The following is an 18411-nucleotide window of genomic DNA, read 5'->3' as shown; positions in this document are numbered from 1 at the left end:
CACAATCCAATAGTTGTATTCACAGAGCTGAAAGAAAAAGCAGTCCTGGGGACAAGTATTTTGCAGTCTGATTCACCAGCAGCATGATCATTTTGGACATTTGTAGTAATTTCTGACCTCAGCCAACAATTGCGTTCTTCTTTTATGTGCTCCTGCCTTCCTGATGAGGCAGGCATCTTGGTTGTTTAATGGGACCTGAAGAGCTTTACTGGCAGCTCAGTGTAGTAAGGTAATTCAGAGTGGATGTTAGGTACCTGGTAAACACCAGACATAATTATTGGCTTGGCAGTTGTTATGTAAACAGTTCTGACATCCTTCCAACCAAGGGAGAAAGCTCCAGAAAATATACTGAACTGTAAAGCGGGAACAGAAATCTCTATCTCCATCTCAAGCTAGGCCTTTGTAATCATGCCTTCAGCACCAAAAAATACAGATCACATACCTTAAGTAAATGGTTCTCCTGGAAAGAAACATACTGTATCAAGGGACAGCAATGATAACATCCCATTGAATGTCACAATATTCTAACCAGCTCGGGAGAATGATGAGATCCCACCAGAACTGAACTCTTGACAGTGACTTTTTAAAATATCTCAGAGGACCACATTTTGGTCTTCCCTATTGTCTTACCCAGCTACGTGGAGAAATGTGGGCCAGCTTCCTGCATAAATGCACTAGCTTTTTTTTTTATCTGCAGGACTGTCTTACCCTGTCCCTGTCTTACAAACTGCTCCTTCTGACCAGTCTCGCTCATAAAGAGCAGTTCTAATGAGTAACAGTGCTCAAGGCAACTGTAGCATCAAGTAGTGATGCTATCTTGCCTCTCAAAGAGAAGTCCCAGGAATGCTCTGGAAGACAAGCAAACAATGAGGCTATCTTGCCTATGTTCACACTACAGCTTTGCAATATGACAGGCTAAAGAGTCATGCTGATTTAAGCTTCAGCCTGTTAACAAGTCTGCAAAATGTGGGAACTGGTGCTTTTCAGTTAAAGGCTTTTTCTGGCATATAGGTCTAAAGGAAGCTGAACCCTTGTACAGTGGTCATGAGAAAAGCCAGTAGCCTTTACTCCTCAGCAGCTCCATGTACATATGTGTTTTTGGCAGCAGGAGCTGGTTTCTTATTTCCCATTCTAAACAGGCATGCCTGCAGGGAGCACAGGAGCAATGTGATGGAGAAACAGTGGCATTGCTCTTACTTTCTTGGCACAGCTACCAAAAAAAAGCCAACTTGACAACAGTGAGGAAGAATTCTGTCCCTTTACGGAAGCTGTAATAGCTGCTTTCCACTGGAGAAAAAAAAAAAAAAGAAACAACAACAAATAAACAAAATGATGGCAGTGCTTGGAATAGGAAAATTAAGGATCAGATTTATTTTTATTTTCAGAATCTTTTCCCTAACTTGAATAGGACTTATTTTTAGCCCAGAGAGACAAGAAAGGGCTTGGGGATTTTCTTACACCCGAAGTTGTCCACTATAATTATGCAGTGTATGCATGGTTTATTGCATGCAGGCTGCAAATGGAAGTATTTTTACTACCCATTATGGAACTCCTTGACTTATTACTGAGAATCTTTATGACAAGAAAGGGGGAAGAAAAAGCGCACCCTTAGAATGCTCTACATTGGGTGTCCATGGTCAGGTGAGAATACTAGAAACTTACCCTATATGCCTTAAAACTGGGATTAAAACTGTGTCTGGGCTGTGCCAAGTACTGATGGCTGGGCTCATTCCTCCCACAGCAGAAAGAGGAGGCAGGGAATGGGGGCAGTGTTAATACTTTCTTCCTTTTTAAAACATGTCGGTCAGTTAAGGGCAAGGGCATCTCTAAGAACCATCTCAACTCATAGTTTTATAGGACAGAGAAGGACGGAAGGGGATTATTTCAGAAGCAGGGAAGGGTCTGAAAGCTATATTCAGAGGCTGATTGGAACATGGTAAGGCCAGCCCTAGAAACATCAAAGGCTACAGCATGGAGTTAGTTCATACAGCTTCGCCAGCTGGATTAAACCCATCATTAGGATGCAGAATAAAGCCTTTCTTCTTGGCAAACAGGAGCAAGAAACAGAATGAAAATGGAAATTGGTTCCGAGTCCTGAATTCCCTATTCAACATGAGAACCCTTATTTGCGTAGGAACTCTAGTTTGCCTGGCATTGTCTGAAATAAAGGTAACAGGAAATTTCAGGGCAGGTTGAGGTCAAGGTCTCTTGCTCTGGGGACAGCAGGCCTTGGGAGGACTCTTGAGCCAGAATGCCCTGTCCTGAGAAGAGAAGAAACAGAGGCGGAAAGCATTTGCCATGGGGTACCAGGCTACCATCTCTCCACAGCTGCATCCTCCACAGCAGGCAAACTCAACCCTGAGACTTCAGAAAAAGCCTTTCTCAGTTTGAGATGACCAAGCAGTTGTCACACAGTCCAGAGTCGTTGATAGTCTGATACCTGAGTAGATGCTTAAGTAGATGCTTGAGCAGAGCACCATGATCACAACACTTGCTTTTTCATTTTTCCCTAATATATCTTTTGAGGAAGCTACTGCTCTGTTTCAGAGTTTTGCAGGCGAGAATTTTTGACACTTGCCACATCTCTGACAGCAGAATTATTTGCATTAAAGTCCACGGAGATCAGATAGAAAAGCCTGAATTGGATTTCAGTTGTGTCAGCACGGCAAGGAGACACTACGAGGAGTGTGCGGGTATGGTGCAAATTCAGCTTAAGATCAGGAAGAAGTCCAAGAATTTCAAACAGGAATTAAGTTTCTCTCCTTACTATATCATCCTAACAAAGCATTCCTATGTGTAAAAGGGTATTTGTTGTTTGTTGCCAGGCTTTTACACAGTATTGTTTTAGGAGAGGAGAAGAAAGAAAAGATCTCACTCTATTGGTTAGCATCTCATAAGTTCATAAGTTCATAAGGTTGGAAAGGACCTATAAGATCATCTAGTCCAACCATCCTCCTATCACTATCTCTACCCAACTACTAAATTAAGTCCTTTAGCACCTCATCTAAACGCTTCTTGAACAGCGCTAGGGATGGTGCCTCAACCACCTCCCTAGGCAGGCCATTCCAGTGCCTGACCACTCTTTCAGAAAAGAAATGCTTCCTCAGGTCTAATCTAAATCTTCCCTGGCGCAACTTGTGGCCATTCCCTCTCGTCCTGTTTTACAATCTGTTTTACAATTTCTTGTAATTTATTTTTCCTTAAAAAAAAAAAAAAGAAAAAAATCCTTGGAATGCAGTCAGATATATTTAGTTTAAGCATTTCTTGGCCTTAAGCATGACTGATTGAAATATTAATGGCTGTTAGAAATGTGCCTGCACTCCAACTCCTGTTGTTGAAGCCTATGGATCATTGCATTCCCTCAGACCGGAAACAAATATTCTTCTACTGTCTGCCACAGTAAAAAGAGAGAAGAGAGCACTAGTGATCAGCAATCTGTGCCTTTAATCATTTTATTAATATTGCAAATTGCAACTGACAGAACAATTAGGGCTGCACATTACTCCAGGAAAGCAGCTTAACCAATGTTGATGATCCCATTAAAGAGATGGAACTTACTTTAACAGAGGAAAAAATAGGTTCCTTGAGGTTTGTCATTACAGTGATTTCCATACACCCCACAGTGATTCACACACCTTTAAAACTATGCTTGGAAACAGGTAAACAGATAGATAGACTTGCATTGGGATGATAAGGGACTTAGAAGTTTTCTGATTCTGTCACAAAATGTCTGTTGTTTAATTTGTTTTACCTGGCCTCAGCTCTTTCCTCACTGAGATAATCCCCAACTTTCCCCTCCTCCAAAGTGAACCCCTTGGATTTCTCTGACTAAAACTCTCATATCTCTCTGGCTACCTTCTGTTGCTCCATCTCAGATCTTCTACATCCACTTAACATTAAGGGTTGCTGATTTTCTTCTCTCTTTTATCCATTTTTCATCAACATAAATCCATTGACTCTAATGGGATTGTACCTGACTTACTCCAAGAAAACCAACCTGAAAGAATCAGGCTCACAGTGTCCAAAGTCATATTCAACATTCTAAAAGTGGACATTTTATTTCTGTTTTCTACATAAATAACATTACTTTGACCTGACCTCGCGAGTCACAGGGAAGACAGCACTGTTGCTGTAGACCTAAAAGAGATACTGAGCATGAAGTGATCTCCCTTTAACATTTAAACTGCAGTGCTGTTCAGGAAACTGTGTAACTGATTTTAAAATAATTATAGCCATAGATGTATTTTCCAGTTCTTCTTTTTGCTCTTAGAAAACAAACCAAACTTTAGTTTTCTTCTTCTTTTTCCCCTATAAACTGGAAAATACTTACAATATGTTCTGGCAAAACTGAAGGAAATATCAAACAAAAAATACCTCTTGGAAGCCAGAAAAAAACAAAGATTTACCATGATGTTTTCCCAGTGTGAGGTTTGCTATTCATATACAAGAAAAGGGCGTCAACTTTAATGTATGTTATAGAAGACAGAAATATAGGCGCTGAATTAAATATATCCTAGCTTAAGCAAAAGTCCAGTGTATGGCCACAAACATTAGAAAGTAACAATATTTCATCCAACTGCTCTATTCTTTCAAAAATCTAACTAAAGTATTCCCCTCAAAATAAAGATCTTAGTGTGTATATTTATTTATAAGTATCTCCTTTCTCTGTTCTATTACTACATCCAGCCTCCATTGTTTACACTAAGATGGAAGACTTATCCTATTGCTTATCCTCTACTTCCTTTGTTGTTTGCTGCTTGTGTTACATGGGTGAAATTTCTACACTGGAATTATAAAAGCAGAAGAATGTGAGCTTTCTTACGTCCCTTGACTGTAGTGTAAAGCCTGCCAAAACTAGGGTTGAAGTTTGCTGGAAATTTAATTAATTTGAAATTTAGGTTGGTTCTGAATCAGATGGGAATGTTTCCTTCTTTCTTTCTTTTTTATTTCCTTTCTCTCCTGCAAACAGCAATATTATATCACTGAGTAACTGCAAAGAGCTTCAAATTTCCAGTCCCTAAATGACCAGCTACTGGCAGGAAAAGGGTTGTTAGCAGGAAAGCCTGCCACATTAGCCATTAAGTCATGAGCACTCAATTTTCAGAAGCCCAATTTTTACCAAAAACATATCAGAAATCTGTGCAGTCTGGTAATATGTGGCATGATGTTCTGAACCAGAACTTTTGGGGGCTTATTTAGTACGTAATACTAGCCCTTTTCTGGTCTTCTGGGAGAAAAGATCAAGTCTTACGAGCTAGTTCTGAAATCATATAAATCTAGAGGTCTTGTAACTCAAAATAATCCATTTAATAATGTATGGAAGTACCATGTCACTATAATTTAATTTTCCTGGTGAAGGAAATACAATTTCAAGACAGAAATCTATTTCTGAGGCTGGCACAAGTGCAGAAAAGGTTTTGAAGTGGTGAGATTTGGTGCATATTGACTATTCTGAATTAGAATTTTAAACTCTTTAGCACTCAAGGCATTGTGTGCCTTACAGCCAGAACACCGCCAAAACAGTGGCATTGTAAGTCATACTTTCTGTCTTCGGACAAATATAGTCTCAGTTATATTTCACTGTTATTACTAGAATCATCCAGATTCAGCTGGAGCTCTAGCTCAGTGGCTTTAAGTTTTGCATACTGCTCCTTTCAGTCTGTAGATATTATGCCTGATAACTGGCACAGGCTGCCCAGGAGACGTTCAAGACCTGCCTGGATGCCTACCTGTGCAACCTGGGCTAGGGAGCTGATTTGGCAGGGGGGTTGGACTAGATGATCTCTAGAGGTCCCTTCCAACCCCTATAATACTGTGATTCTGTGATAAAGCCTTTATCACAGCATGCATTGCACTATATTGCACAGTTCCTACTCCTTCTTGCTCTTTAAAGCCCTGTTAGATGAAGCCACTTGCTCAAGCCTGAAGAAACAGAAACACTAAACAGACATAAAACAGGTTTGATCAGACTTCATCAGCATTCAATTGGCAGAAAAAATCATGTGAATGACTATACATACAGTGAGGAGCATCAACATAGACAGAATCAACTAGTTTTTTGTTCATCCTGACCCTAAGACTCTGTCATTTGCAGTGCCAGTGCTTAATTTCAGATGGCTATTAAGGAAGACAGACATCCTAGGACTAACTCTGGCTAAAGTCCCAAATGCAGGCTTCAGCTGAGGTATGTGCTGTTAGAAGAGAACAGCTGTTCCATACAATGGGAAATAGCAGACAGGTTACTCTCTCTCTAGAAAAGGCTGGTCACTTAAAAGATTTCTTGTATGCTGTTCACCAGCTCTGATTCTGTTTTACACTTTTGCATGTAGATATAAAGCTCCGACAATATTCAGTGGAAATCTTCACAAACTGCACAGCAGATCTTCAGAAATGCTACAAGTGCATTCTCTGGAACTATGTTTGACTCGACCTACTTATCAGTGACACTTCCTAACATTCAGAGGCCTGCATTAATGACAACCCTGGAAGATGATCATACCACAGTGTCTGTACTCACAATTTTCACAGCGACTCCCAGTATAGCCAGCGAGACAGGCACATTTGTAGGTACCACTTTTGTCTAGAATGCACGTTCCATCGTGAAGACATGGAGATGAAGAACAAGCTGTAAGAGAGAAAGAAGAACATTCATGATGTCTCAAAAGAATGGGGTTCTCTCTCTTCTTCATTATGGTTATGTCTGGGAGTAAATTGCATGTTCTAGTAAAAAGTGAGGAAGATACCATAAGCGGCCTAGTGCTTGTTAAAAAGCCTTTTGCTCTCTTACGTTCACTGAAAAGGAGATCTTCTAGAAGTGGGAAGTTCTTTCCCCAGCATTCATCATTTATTCTTATCATTTTTTCTCACTGTCCAAACATGAGAAAGGTTTATGGAAGAAAAATAATTTACATCAAACTCCAACAGTGTTTAGGCTTAGCCTAAATTAAAGAAGTATAATGTCAACCTCCGTTTCTCCTGCCATTCATCTCGGAGTTAGGGTGAGTTCCAGGATGCATAGTTCTGTACTATTACATTTAAAGCATTCTCTCTGCTGCAGTCTGGAATGACAGATATCAGAATCATCAGTTTTCCTTGCAAATACTTCATTTGAAGCGTGATCTTTGAGTTGTATCCAGATGATGACAAATGAGAGATATATAGATGCCACATTTGGACATCTCTAGGGGTTTCATATAGTGATGTAACTGCAAATTGTGTCTTTGTAGCCATTGAATATCTCCCAGATCTCTTTGCAGACTAAGGTCCAACTAAGGACAAAAATTTGTTCCTGAAGAGGAAATATATATATATATATATATATATATATATATATATATATATATATGTGGCAACTGTACTGTGTCCAACTAACCTAAAAAGTCACTAAGAAAGGGAAGGAGAAGAAAAGCTTGTAGAAACTGATAGCTGTGGTCAGTGGTTTGAAGCCTGGGGATTTTCAGCTTTGTCCTCACCCCAGCTTTTCTTCATAACTCTGTGAATGAAGGTAAGTGCCAGATACTGACCTAGAAAATGCCTGATACACAAGAGCAATGGATATTTTTTCTTTTTAAAGGAGTCTTGATTGCCTGGCTTCAAATACCATGGGACAGTGCTACAAAACATTAAGGCCCGTATGTTGTGTCAAAGATCACTACATTATGAGTACAGAAAGTAAAGTGCTATTGAAATTCAACAACAGGCTTTCATCTAAACAGATCTAACATATGTCTAATCCCTAGGAGATCCTGATGCCTCCCCATCTGGCCCTCCACCCTTCTCATATGAAGTCTGCTGAGTGTCTTCGTGTCACTCATGCCAATTACTTGCTTCCATTTGACAATTGGCATGGGATGAGTGACAGAGCTCAGGGACCTAACACCTGCTTCCAGATAAGGCAGCACAGCAGGCTGTGTGGTTTCTTCCTTTAATAACTACACATTGAGCAACCTTTATAAAGGGCAATATAAGCTTTGGAGCTTATTTTGTATTAATCAAAATCTTTCTGGCTGTTGAACCAGTAACCTCTGTGCAGTCAGTGTCACTGCTTCAGTGGGCTATGCCTTCTAAGTCAGCACAAAGCTCAGCGGAAGGAAAACAGAAAGGGAAGCACAAGCCACCTTTCCAGTCCTGTCCATTACACCACTGAGATGCTGGCAACACCTGGTCGTCTCCATGTCCTGAAAGCACAAATGCTGTTGCAGCTCTCACCACCACCATGGGCTATTGCACTAGCAAACCCTGTACAGCCTTTTCCTGAGACCTCAGCTTTCCACAAGGCTGTGCACAGAGGGAAACCTCAGGGGAAATGCTTCAGTTTGTAATGCTGTTGCCAGAGCTTTCGATCTTGTGCTGCCCTTGCTCTCAATGCTACACTGCCCCATGCACGCTGTATTCTTCCCCAGAACTGTCCTGCTGGCCAGGTTAATGCTTCACACAAAGGGACGCTGGGAGTGTTTTAAAAGCCTTTCACTGCAGTTACACATTAGGCCAGAACAGCCTCATAATAAAGCGTACAATGAGACCTCCTCACAAACTCTAAGAAGCCCTTTGCAACATGCTCTGTGTGGATTACCACACTTGCAACCACCCAGTCTCAGAATAATTACCACTAAAAATGGGGCGGAAATAAAGTGCTCAACAGTATTCGAATACCAAGTGTTCCCTGCTGGGCAGAGAAAACAGAATCAATTCAGCTTGTGCCATATGGAAAATGTTAGTTTCCTGAGTGTAGGCAGCCCTTATGCAACATAGCCCACACCACAGTCATTTGTTCTATATCACCTCTCCTGCTGTAAGCCCAGGCAAACTATCAATAGCTTACGGCTGCAGCTACATTACTAACGGGTATACTAAAGGTAACAGTTGAAGGATGGGACAGGCTAAGGAATGGCACAGGCACTGCATGCAGAAGTATGCACATTTCAGATTGCTGGTTGCAGCCCAGATCGTTGCTAACAGCTGATCTGCAGTAGGTTTGTGTATTTATAAAAGGATTATATAAACTAACTAAACTTACTGATCCAGATATTTATACTCTGGACAGCATCATGAAATGTGGGTCATCGGGGTGTGCAGAAGGCAAGTTACGCTGAGTCATAGGTCCTGCAGGGTTTCTCTATGGCAAAGCAGCTCTCTCTGATTAGTCTTCTGTGCCAGAAGTACTGACTAAAATTCCCTTCATAGCTAAACAAGGAAAATCCACAGTGGGTGTACATACGGATTTAAATGCAGTGGCAAAATGAGGAGCAAGCTACGCTTTCTGAGTTATTTAGCAGCCTGTAAAAAAAAAATAGAGAGCAATGCGGGGCACTCAAGCACTAAGCACTAACAAAAGCACTGGAATTCTACAGCCCTGCTTCTGTCATTCATAATACTTAGTTCATCACAGAATGGGAAAGGCCTCCATTTTCCCTTTCTTGAAGGAAAGAATCTGTTCTTTGTACGCGCTTTATTTGAAAAGCCCTAATGGTATAATACATGAGCCAACACCAGAGGCATGTCAGGGCATTTTCACTGAAGTAATTATAAGGCTTTGCATCAGGTTTCTGCTAACTGAGACAGTCACTCTGCTCCTGCATACAGCACTGAGAAATTCCACAATTGCAAAGATATATGTGCCCCTTCCTCTGTTTTCTTCTGCTCTCTGGTTTTCATTCTCAGATTCTCATAGAAAATTCCCACAAAACAGCAGCATTTATGTGCTCACCAACGTGCTTGCTCTTCACACAGGTAGAGGGAATTTACTCTTTGTTAGGAGAGCCTTGTGTTCACATGCTTTCTGATGGCTTTTGAACCTTCTCTGTGCTGACTTTGTGTAAGCTGCTGTAGGCAACACAGCATGAAAGTTTTTAATGAAGCAAAACAGGGAGAGAGATTAGTGAAATTGAATTAATGAGAATGAGTGGCATGTTCCACTTTTTGGATTATTTTACCTGTAATTTCTTCAAAGACAGCATGAAATCCATCAAAGTTCTTGGATCCATCAGACTGGAAAAGGACATGAAGTGAAGACCCAGTGCTTCGGATGGGAGCTGGCCTTTCATTTCCACAGAATTTCTTAATTACTCGGCTGTCCAAATTGTCCCCATCACGGACCTCCACATAATCATACTGGCACATGTAATCAAACTCCAGGCTCAGCATGGGAAACCTTGGGGAATAATGACACACGTTCAGGCCTCTTACTCTCCCCTGTGCACCCCAACTGATGTATTTTGAAGTTTGTTTATGCTACTGCCCCCCACCCCTGTGAATTAACAGGTACTGATGATTCTCGCTTCGCCTCAGTTTTTGCATTATGATCCTTGAAAGTGACTTCACAGAGTTGCTCCATGAAGAAATTCAAGTGGCTAAACAGTGAATTGAGGTCATACAGTCTGTTTGCACACATCAGGACCCTAACCAGATCACAGTGTTAAAACTTCCATCTACAGTCAGATGCCGTAGGGGGCTTTTTTTTTTTCTTGGCTGTTCACTAAAAAATTGTTCTATTTTCCCTAAGTAGAGTCCTAAGTACTGAAAGTAATGGTATCAAAGACCAAGGATCAAAAGCTGTTTACACTGAAAGCCAGCAATTCCGGGTACAATGAAAACTCAGGTATGTGACAGAAGGAGAAAGTGACAGAGAAAGGGAATCTGAAACAGTACAGAACATCAGAAAGCAAAATGGTAGTAAACCCCTCATGTCTGGCACTTGACCTCCTTTTAATGATAGAAATAAGGGACAGCAGAAGAGAAATATTTAAAGCTTTTCCCCACAATGTCTGTCTTCCCTAGCTTTGATCCAGCCACTGCACAAGGCTCTTGTTCATTAACAGCAACGTTATATGCTGCTGTTTGAGTTCAGCGGGGCACAGAGCCAAAGCATGCCACTAGAATATGAATGAGAAGCAGAGTGAGAAACACCAAGGGATTCTAAAGAATAAGCAAAGGCTTGGGACGGCTGGCCTAGGTCTGGTACAGAGGAAAACAATTAGAAGATCTGTGCCTGGGAAAAGACCATGTTACTAACTGCAGATCATTTTGTAAATGAAACTCCTAATATTCTCAATCTTCTTGAGAACTCCTAATTCTATAGACCATAGTATTTAAGATTAGGTCAAATCTCCCATGTTGCTTTTTCCAGTGCTGGCCTAGAGGTTTGGAAAGACCACATTTTCACACCAAAGAGACGAGCCAAATTTTGGATCTACTGCCAGAGATCTCACAGTCTGAAGAAGCAAACGAGTACCAGAGTCTATTATCTTCTCTTTTGCAGACTTGGACCATGAGGAAGCCCCTGCGTTATGTGAAATTACCTTTCTTTGTCAACTCATGACTGACCTAAAAGGCCTCTTCACTCAATAGCCTTTGTTCAGACAATACAGTTGGTTTTAGAGCGTAAGGAGTTCACTATACAAAGAGAAATGGATGAGCAGTTGTGGGAAGCTACATCAACAGAGCAGAGCCCCTTTTTTCTTTGAAATAATCTGGTGGAATGTAAAGTAAGAAAAAAAAAGACATCTGCTTTTAAGATGCGTAAGAGATTTATTCTCCTTAGCTCTGCATAAAATACATGAGTTGAAAGACTAAATCCTAGTTCTGTCAGATTTACCAGAGACATTTACACAGGCATCAGGTTGTATACTACATCTTCAAAACATTATTTCACTAGCAGGTCAAACCTTATGGACCTACCCTTATGGAAGTTATAAAGCAATACAAATTAACCCATTTGTAGTAGAAATGCTAAATCACAGTCTGAAAAAGTGATTGAGCACCTGGTGAGAAGGCAAGGCCAAGCCAGGGGAGCTCAGGTGTATGCAATGTACCTGAGCGACCAGAAGGGGTGAAGCCAGGATGCACCCCTACCCAGACCTCATTTAAGGGTTGGCAGTGAAGGGTGAGGGTATCTCACTGGAGTTCTTTGCCTAATTGAGGTCTTCTAAAGGTAAGTAGTGTTTTTCTTTTGCTTCTGTATCTGCTGCATTTGGCTGCAGCAAACAAAGACAAGCTTGAAGACTTTGCTACCCTGCTATGATTGTTGTGTTTTCCATCATATTCTAATGTTACACCAGTCATCCTTGTCACACTTATCAGGTTGCAGTTTATTCTGACTCAGTCCTAGGGGTATTTACTGGCTCTCTGAGCTGTTACACACATACTTAATTTTAATCATAAATGTAAGTATGCCAGGAATGTTTCTGGGGTGCCTGCCATGTAATCAGAGAATGAACTAGGATGACCATGTTAACTCTCTGTATAGTATGGTATACAGATGCATGGGCATATTCTATCTAGCAATACATTCTTCAACAAAAAAACTATTGGGACGTATTACACAAGCTGAAGGCACAGAATGGGAAATCTGTATATATTTTTAATTTCTGTGCTCTAAAAAAATGATGAAAGCAGAATGTAAAATATGAAAGCTATTATCTTTTATTTAGTATAGAAGAAAACACACTGTATTGATGATATGAGTTCCCAAGATTAAGATTCAGAACTGGCAGGTCGAAAAACCTGCTAAAGCCATTCAAAACGTTTTGGTTGAGGTTTGTAGAGTCCTGTCAACTACTCCACAATGTATATTGCTGTTGAAGTCAGTTACTGTCTATGTAATTAATCTTATGTCCCTTACCTGTAAATCTGTGATCATATTAGCCAACAGAATTAGGATATAAAGTTACACATTTTAATTTAGTGCTACTGGTCATCAGAGGCAAAACAGAATGAAAAGTACTGTACTGTCTTCATTACTGTTTGCAGTGGGAACGCGTTCACCAGCCCTTCTGATAAAAGCTTCTAGCTAAAGGAAAAGATTTAAAGCTACATCCCTGCTGGGGTATTAACAAAAAATGATTGAAAGCTGTGAGTTACTTCTACTGTGGAATGACATCCCTGTTGTGGCTTGGGCTGAGGGAGCCTGTACAACTCAAAAGAAAAGAAAGGCTGGAAAAAAAAAAACTGATAAAACAAACTACTACTGCAGTCTGGATGCTATTTATCAAAACAGCTCTGCTTAGTCAACCCACAAAGGACAGCGTGGCACAGCTTCAGGCAAGAGAAGATTTATCTGTGATCCTGAGAGTTTCACTCTTCCTGCCCTGTGTAAGCGGAGACAAAACACTTTTATCCCCTTCTGTCCTCATCCCTTGCCCTTGCAAGCCGTTAGAGCAACAGCAAACAGAACTTGTGAGGAACACACAGAGGGAAGGAAGAAAGGAGTTATTTTGTTACCACTGATGCTGATTCAGCACAACACACTGCGTTAGACCTCTAAGCAGCTAGCCCTCCCAGCGAGAATCAGCATGCTCATACAGAAATGCAGTGAATGCAAAGGTTCAGCATGGATGGTAGGCGAAGGAAGACTATTCTAGAGGCCTACTCTTCTGTTTAGGTATGACTTAAAGAAGTTTCCAGCTAAATGTAATTTTTTTTCCCACAGTACTTATTATCTGCTGAAGTACCAGTGACCAGTTTGAGGTGGCCCACCTTGAAAACCTCAGCTGATTCTAAATACACTCCAGGATTTCCTCATGCAAAGAAGGTATAGGTCCTTGCATCTGTTTGACCTAGGGATTTCCTACTATGCCTTCTGCCACACAGGGTGGCAGGATTAAGCATGGACTCTTAAGACAGCTCCCAGTCTTTCCCTAGAAGTGTTGTCCCATCTGCTGGAATCCCTAGGCACTCAGATGTCAAGCTTAGCTCTGGGCTTTATGCTTCTCTGAGGCAATCTAGCTCAGATAAATGTAGCTGCTGACACCAGGAGGTTTGTGGCTCAAGTTTCCCTCTTACAGCCTTCTACAGCTGAACTATAATATTCAGCCACAAGGAACTGGTGCTGAGTTTGTTTAACTGTCAGCAGTATGGATATGGGGAGAAAGAGAGGCCCTCCCTGGAGGGTGCCTCTCATTCTAAATAAATCCCTTCATCTTCTGGTAACAGTAAAGGTCAGAGCAAAATGCATGCATCATGCACAAGATTTACATCTTCCTTGCATACGTGGGTGGTCCTAGGGGTTTAGTAAGAAGGTCCTATTTTTCTAAAGACTTAGTATATGTTATCTTATTTTACAGCATTCTGCTACAGCATGTTATGGCAGGCATGACAGCTTGTTCTAGTGCTCTTTGTTAAAGTAGCCTTTTCTCCCTTTCTAGTACCTTGCACCTGTTGTGGTTGGCTGTCTTTACCCAGCAATGGGTGCATCCACTAGTGTTCATGAATGGGATCCATTTCCACACTCATACCTACCCTCATAGAAGCGAAGGCAAGCTGACAGCTGTAGATGTTGAACTTTTTAGTTGAAGAACTTCATGGTTGATAAAATTGCATTTAAAAATGTAAAAATACTGAATTATCATCTCCCTTAATCTGTTCTGTACATACTGGGCACCTAGCCAATGATGTATTTGAACTACAAAGTAGGTACAGCTGGTATTCACTGAGACCAAAGCAAAGTTGTGTCATGATGCTAAATGCTTTCTCGTAGTATTGCTTCCCTGAGTCTCCCTGTGTCTGAAGAATTATGTAGCACGTAATTCTCCAGCCAAGAGGCCCCAGCACTAACCAGGCAATAATTACAGCTGCTTATAACTACACAATAGGCTTGCATTTGCAAGTATGAATAAAAGGGTTGGAATGCCACAAGCTCTTCATTTCTGTTCAATTTATTTCTCTTCCTCTTATTAAATATTAAGTCTCTTTTAAGTATATAGAAAGAAATGTTTGTGAATGTAGTATAGTTCCTTTGCCTGGGCTCCAAAGCTGGTGAAATATTGATGTGAAGGCTTTAGCTACTGTTTTTATTATATTAGCTAGTGGGTTTTGAATGTGATTCCCTGCCAAGCTTCCTGCTGTGAGTGTGAGCTTCCTGCCATGCACATATGAAAACAGTGTTAATTACCCTAAAAGGGGCTTTCCTGCACTAGGCAAGGTACCTGATCAATAACTGTAAGCTTAAGTTATCTGGGAGAGAGTTCATAGGACAGCCCATCACAAGCTATGCCAGATGTGCAGTGGTGGTGCTTTGGAGCTCCCAGCTGTTGAGCCTCATTGACTCTGGGGAGTGCCTGCAACCAGCACTGGCTGAAAGTCATTATGACCTACCTTAATTCAATGTTAAATCCAGCTTGAACATGGATAGTCCATTCGCATCGTGCATTCAGTGGGTAACTCTCCAGCAAAATCTGACCTCGAGGAGCCCGAAAAACCTGTCCGCACCCTGGGGAACAAAAGAAGGTAAAAGGCTGCCTGAGGAACCTTCAAATTATACTTGAAGAAAATACAAGTGGGAACAAGATTGGAATGATGAGAGAGTTAGGAAGATACCCACTTTCTTGCAAGGCAGTAACTAAAATAATGGAACGGGCACACAAAGTCTATAAGGAGTTACGATTTTCCTGGAAGTATTATCTATGGGTCTTAATTGCCTCAAGAGAATTTTTACTTTCTTGCTTCTCCCTGCTTTGGAAAGCAGCCCCATGACACTATTTCTTACAACTATTGCTATCAGAAGGAAAGGTCCTGAACAAACAAGCAGACAAAGTCACAAATGGAAGAAGCGATATTGTCGTGGCCATCCTGCAGCTGTCTAGGGACAGTTGTTTTAATTCCTCATCTTGGATGCTGAGTGTATGTAGCCCACCTAGTAGTACACCTTCTGTAACTTCTCCCTTTTCCTCAGCTATAAAATATGGCTAACAGAATTTTTCTCCTGTGGAAGAAGGGAAGTTGTTTAGTAGTTTTCTGCAGAGCCTTCTGTGATCAGTAAATGAAAGCGCTAGCAAAATGTGCAGTTAAATGATTACGCACCACGCAGAGCTCACTTCTCAGTTTCTCCTTTCCTGACTGCCTTTTTTTGAATGGACTCTTGCACATAGCTACATTATCTAGTAAGCCTTCTGTTTCTTTGCTGGGGATGAGGCTGCAAATGTAAGCCAGAAACTGCAACTGAGTCTAATAGCACAGATGAACCAAGGGATTCCAGTAGTCTCCATGCTCCAGGTAACTAGGATAAGAGGAAGACAAATGACCTAGCAGATCTCCGTGGCAAGTCTCTCACTTTGTTTTAGCTCTTTAGTTCAACATAAAGCCCTGTTCTCTCCATTTTATGTCCAAAAAGGAATGCTACATTTTAAACCAGTAATGCAGGACCAGAATGCCCTATAGAAGTGGTGGATTTAACACTTGCCCCAGGTCCTGTCTTTCCTTCAAGAGAAGAGGGAGACAGTGACCTAATTTGGTGGAGTAAGCAAGCGTCCACAGTTCCCATTGATCTTAATGCCTGGAAATCAGTCCTGCTGCATCTCATCTATGAGGAGACGTGAAAACTGAGGGTCAATTGCTTCTTTTTCTTCTTAAGAGTTGGTTGCTCAAATGAAATACCCTTTGTTCATTTGCCCTCAGTTGCCCCTAATTAAGCAGGACCCAAGGAAAGAGAAATGCTGCTCGGAGCTGTTCCTCCCAAGTGTTTCATCCTCCTCTGTGGCTTGCTTCGTTCCTTGTATAAAAAGCAAGGATTAATGACTGTGCCTAGCAGCCACATTATGATTCAGCAAGGCCGGCAGGATCTGTTGTGGTGCACATGATAATGCTCCTTCCCACAGCAAGGAACAGGGCCTTGCGCTGCCGCTGGCTCCTGCCTCAAAAACAACCTGGGACAAAGCTGCTAGAAATCTTCAAATGGTTTGACAGGGGGGTGGATCACCTCAAAGGAAGTTTCCCTTTCACCCCAAGGGCCTTTTGAGTTTGCTGTGCCTCTAGCAAAGGAAAAACAAAGAATTGGTGCAAAGAGATACTTGTGTGCAAAGCATACTAAATGTGCTTTTCTGTTTGCAGTGGTACAGCCTGAACTCTCTGAACACTGATGCCAAGGAAATAGGCTTGGCCAGCAAAGCAGGTGGTCCCAAGGCCAAAGAGGAACTATTCAATGACTTTGTCCAAACGAACATTCTCAGGCTTTCTACACCCTCCTCTGCACAACACACCTGTGACTAAATCTGTGTTCCTGTATCTCCAGCCCTTCTCCCAGAGGCTAAGATATCTCCCTAGACAAACAGTTCAATCATCTGTTGATCTGGAGTCCTTTCTCTTCCCATTCTGAATTTGCAGGAGTCCTGGAAAGCTCTCAAGAATAATTTACATCCTAAACACAAACGCTGGCAAGTGCTGCCTCGTTTACAAAAAAAGGTTCCACTTTGGCAGGCTGTCAACATCCTGTTCCTGAAAAAAGGCAGCTTTCAGGGCCGCACTGAGATTTCCTCCGAGGCTTGTTACTAACAGAAAACAAAACAACTCGAGAGACCTCTGAGCTCCTGCCCACAGAGACCCATGGGTCTGTGGAGGGAGAGGTCCTGAGGAGACCTCTGGTAAGAGCCCACTACCTGCTGTTCCTGTGCTACAGTATCAGTGTGGGGCTCCTTTGAAGGTCAAATGGGCTGAGTGGAGGATGGCAGCAGAAATGCCACTGGCGCTCACATGAAGGCTGATGTGGGAAGGTAGCTGCCACTGTCACACCTGGTTGCTACCTGATGCTCGTGTCTGGCTGGTGTTACAGGACACACGTCATGTTTAGAGTCTCTAAAACTGCAGTTACTGCTGTCACAGGAGCCATGTTCAGACGGCAAGCAGTGGAAAGTTGCTGGGTAACGCTGCTTCCTTCTCTGCTCTTGAGCTTTGTGCAAATCTGAGCTGGAGTGTGCATGCTGTAGAGAAAAGGGTCCAGCAGTTGTTGGTTTGTTTTTGTTTGTTTGTTTGTTTTCCTTCCATTTTCAGATTCTGATGCATCTTTTAGGGTGTGATAGTCCAACCTTATGATGAGACCCACTAGGAAATGTCCTAGTACCTGACTAACTCCGCTTAGCGCACCGCTATTTCCCAGCGACATTCTCTTGGGCTCCTCTATACCATTTCTCTTTTTACCGAGCAGCCTGGTCTCCTTCTGCTGTTCCTCAGCCGTGCCCGCGCGCTATGCCAGCAGATGTATGAAGGGTCCTCCATGCACCCCAGCGCACCTGCGGGCAGGCAGGAACCGCTTCCACCACCGTACCCTCGGGACTGCGCCCGCACCCCGCCCGGCGCGCTGCCAGCCGTCCTCCCGCAGCACCAGGCACCACCTAGCGGCCGCCTCGCGAGGGAAATGGTCCCTGCAGCGCCTTCCCAGACAGCTCCGCCACTTCCCCGGGCGTAGCGCCCGCGCACGGCGGAGCCCGGGAGCAAAGCGCGAGGCGGGGGGCGATGCCGCGCGGAACCGCGAGGGGGAGGCAGAGGGCCGCGCTGCGGGGTGGGCGCCGCCGGCTTGCCGGGGCCGGGGGGGGATGCTTGCCGGCAGCCCGGCCCTGCCGCGTGTCGCCGCGTCGAGTGCTGAGGAAGAGAAGGAGACCTCGTGAGAGGTGAAGGTTGGGGACTGCTTGTCCTCAGCAGAGGGGC

At 42.6% G+C, this 18411-nt stretch overlaps 1 protein-coding gene across 2 annotated transcripts in view; it reads right to left on the bottom strand.

Moving 5' to 3' along the window:
- The window catches only part of PAMR1 (peptidase domain containing associated with muscle regeneration 1), a 54372-nt gene that overhangs the window by 21912 nt on the left and 14049 nt on the right, over positions 1–18411 (bottom strand). For both annotated transcript variants that reach the window (XM_065754981.1, XM_065754980.1), the window contains exons 4-6: positions 15091–15205; positions 9933–10150; positions 6518–6625 (exon numbers count right to left, since the gene is read on the bottom strand). In XM_065754981.1, coding sequence (XP_065611053.1) covers positions 6518–6625; positions 9933–10150; positions 15091–15205 — 441 coding nt within the window. The remainder of the gene's footprint in view (positions 1–6517; positions 6626–9932; positions 10151–15090; positions 15206–18411) is intronic.

The sequence above is a fragment of the Cyrtonyx montezumae genome, unplaced genomic scaffold (genome assembly GCF_038088225.1).
Source record: "Cyrtonyx montezumae isolate F1298 unplaced genomic scaffold, pur_monq_1.0 scaffold_10, whole genome shotgun sequence".
NCBI lineage: Eukaryota > Metazoa > Chordata > Aves > Galliformes > Odontophoridae > Cyrtonyx > Cyrtonyx montezumae.
Note: the sequence above shows the minus strand (reverse complement) of the source record. Positions and strands in the feature narration are given on the sequence as shown.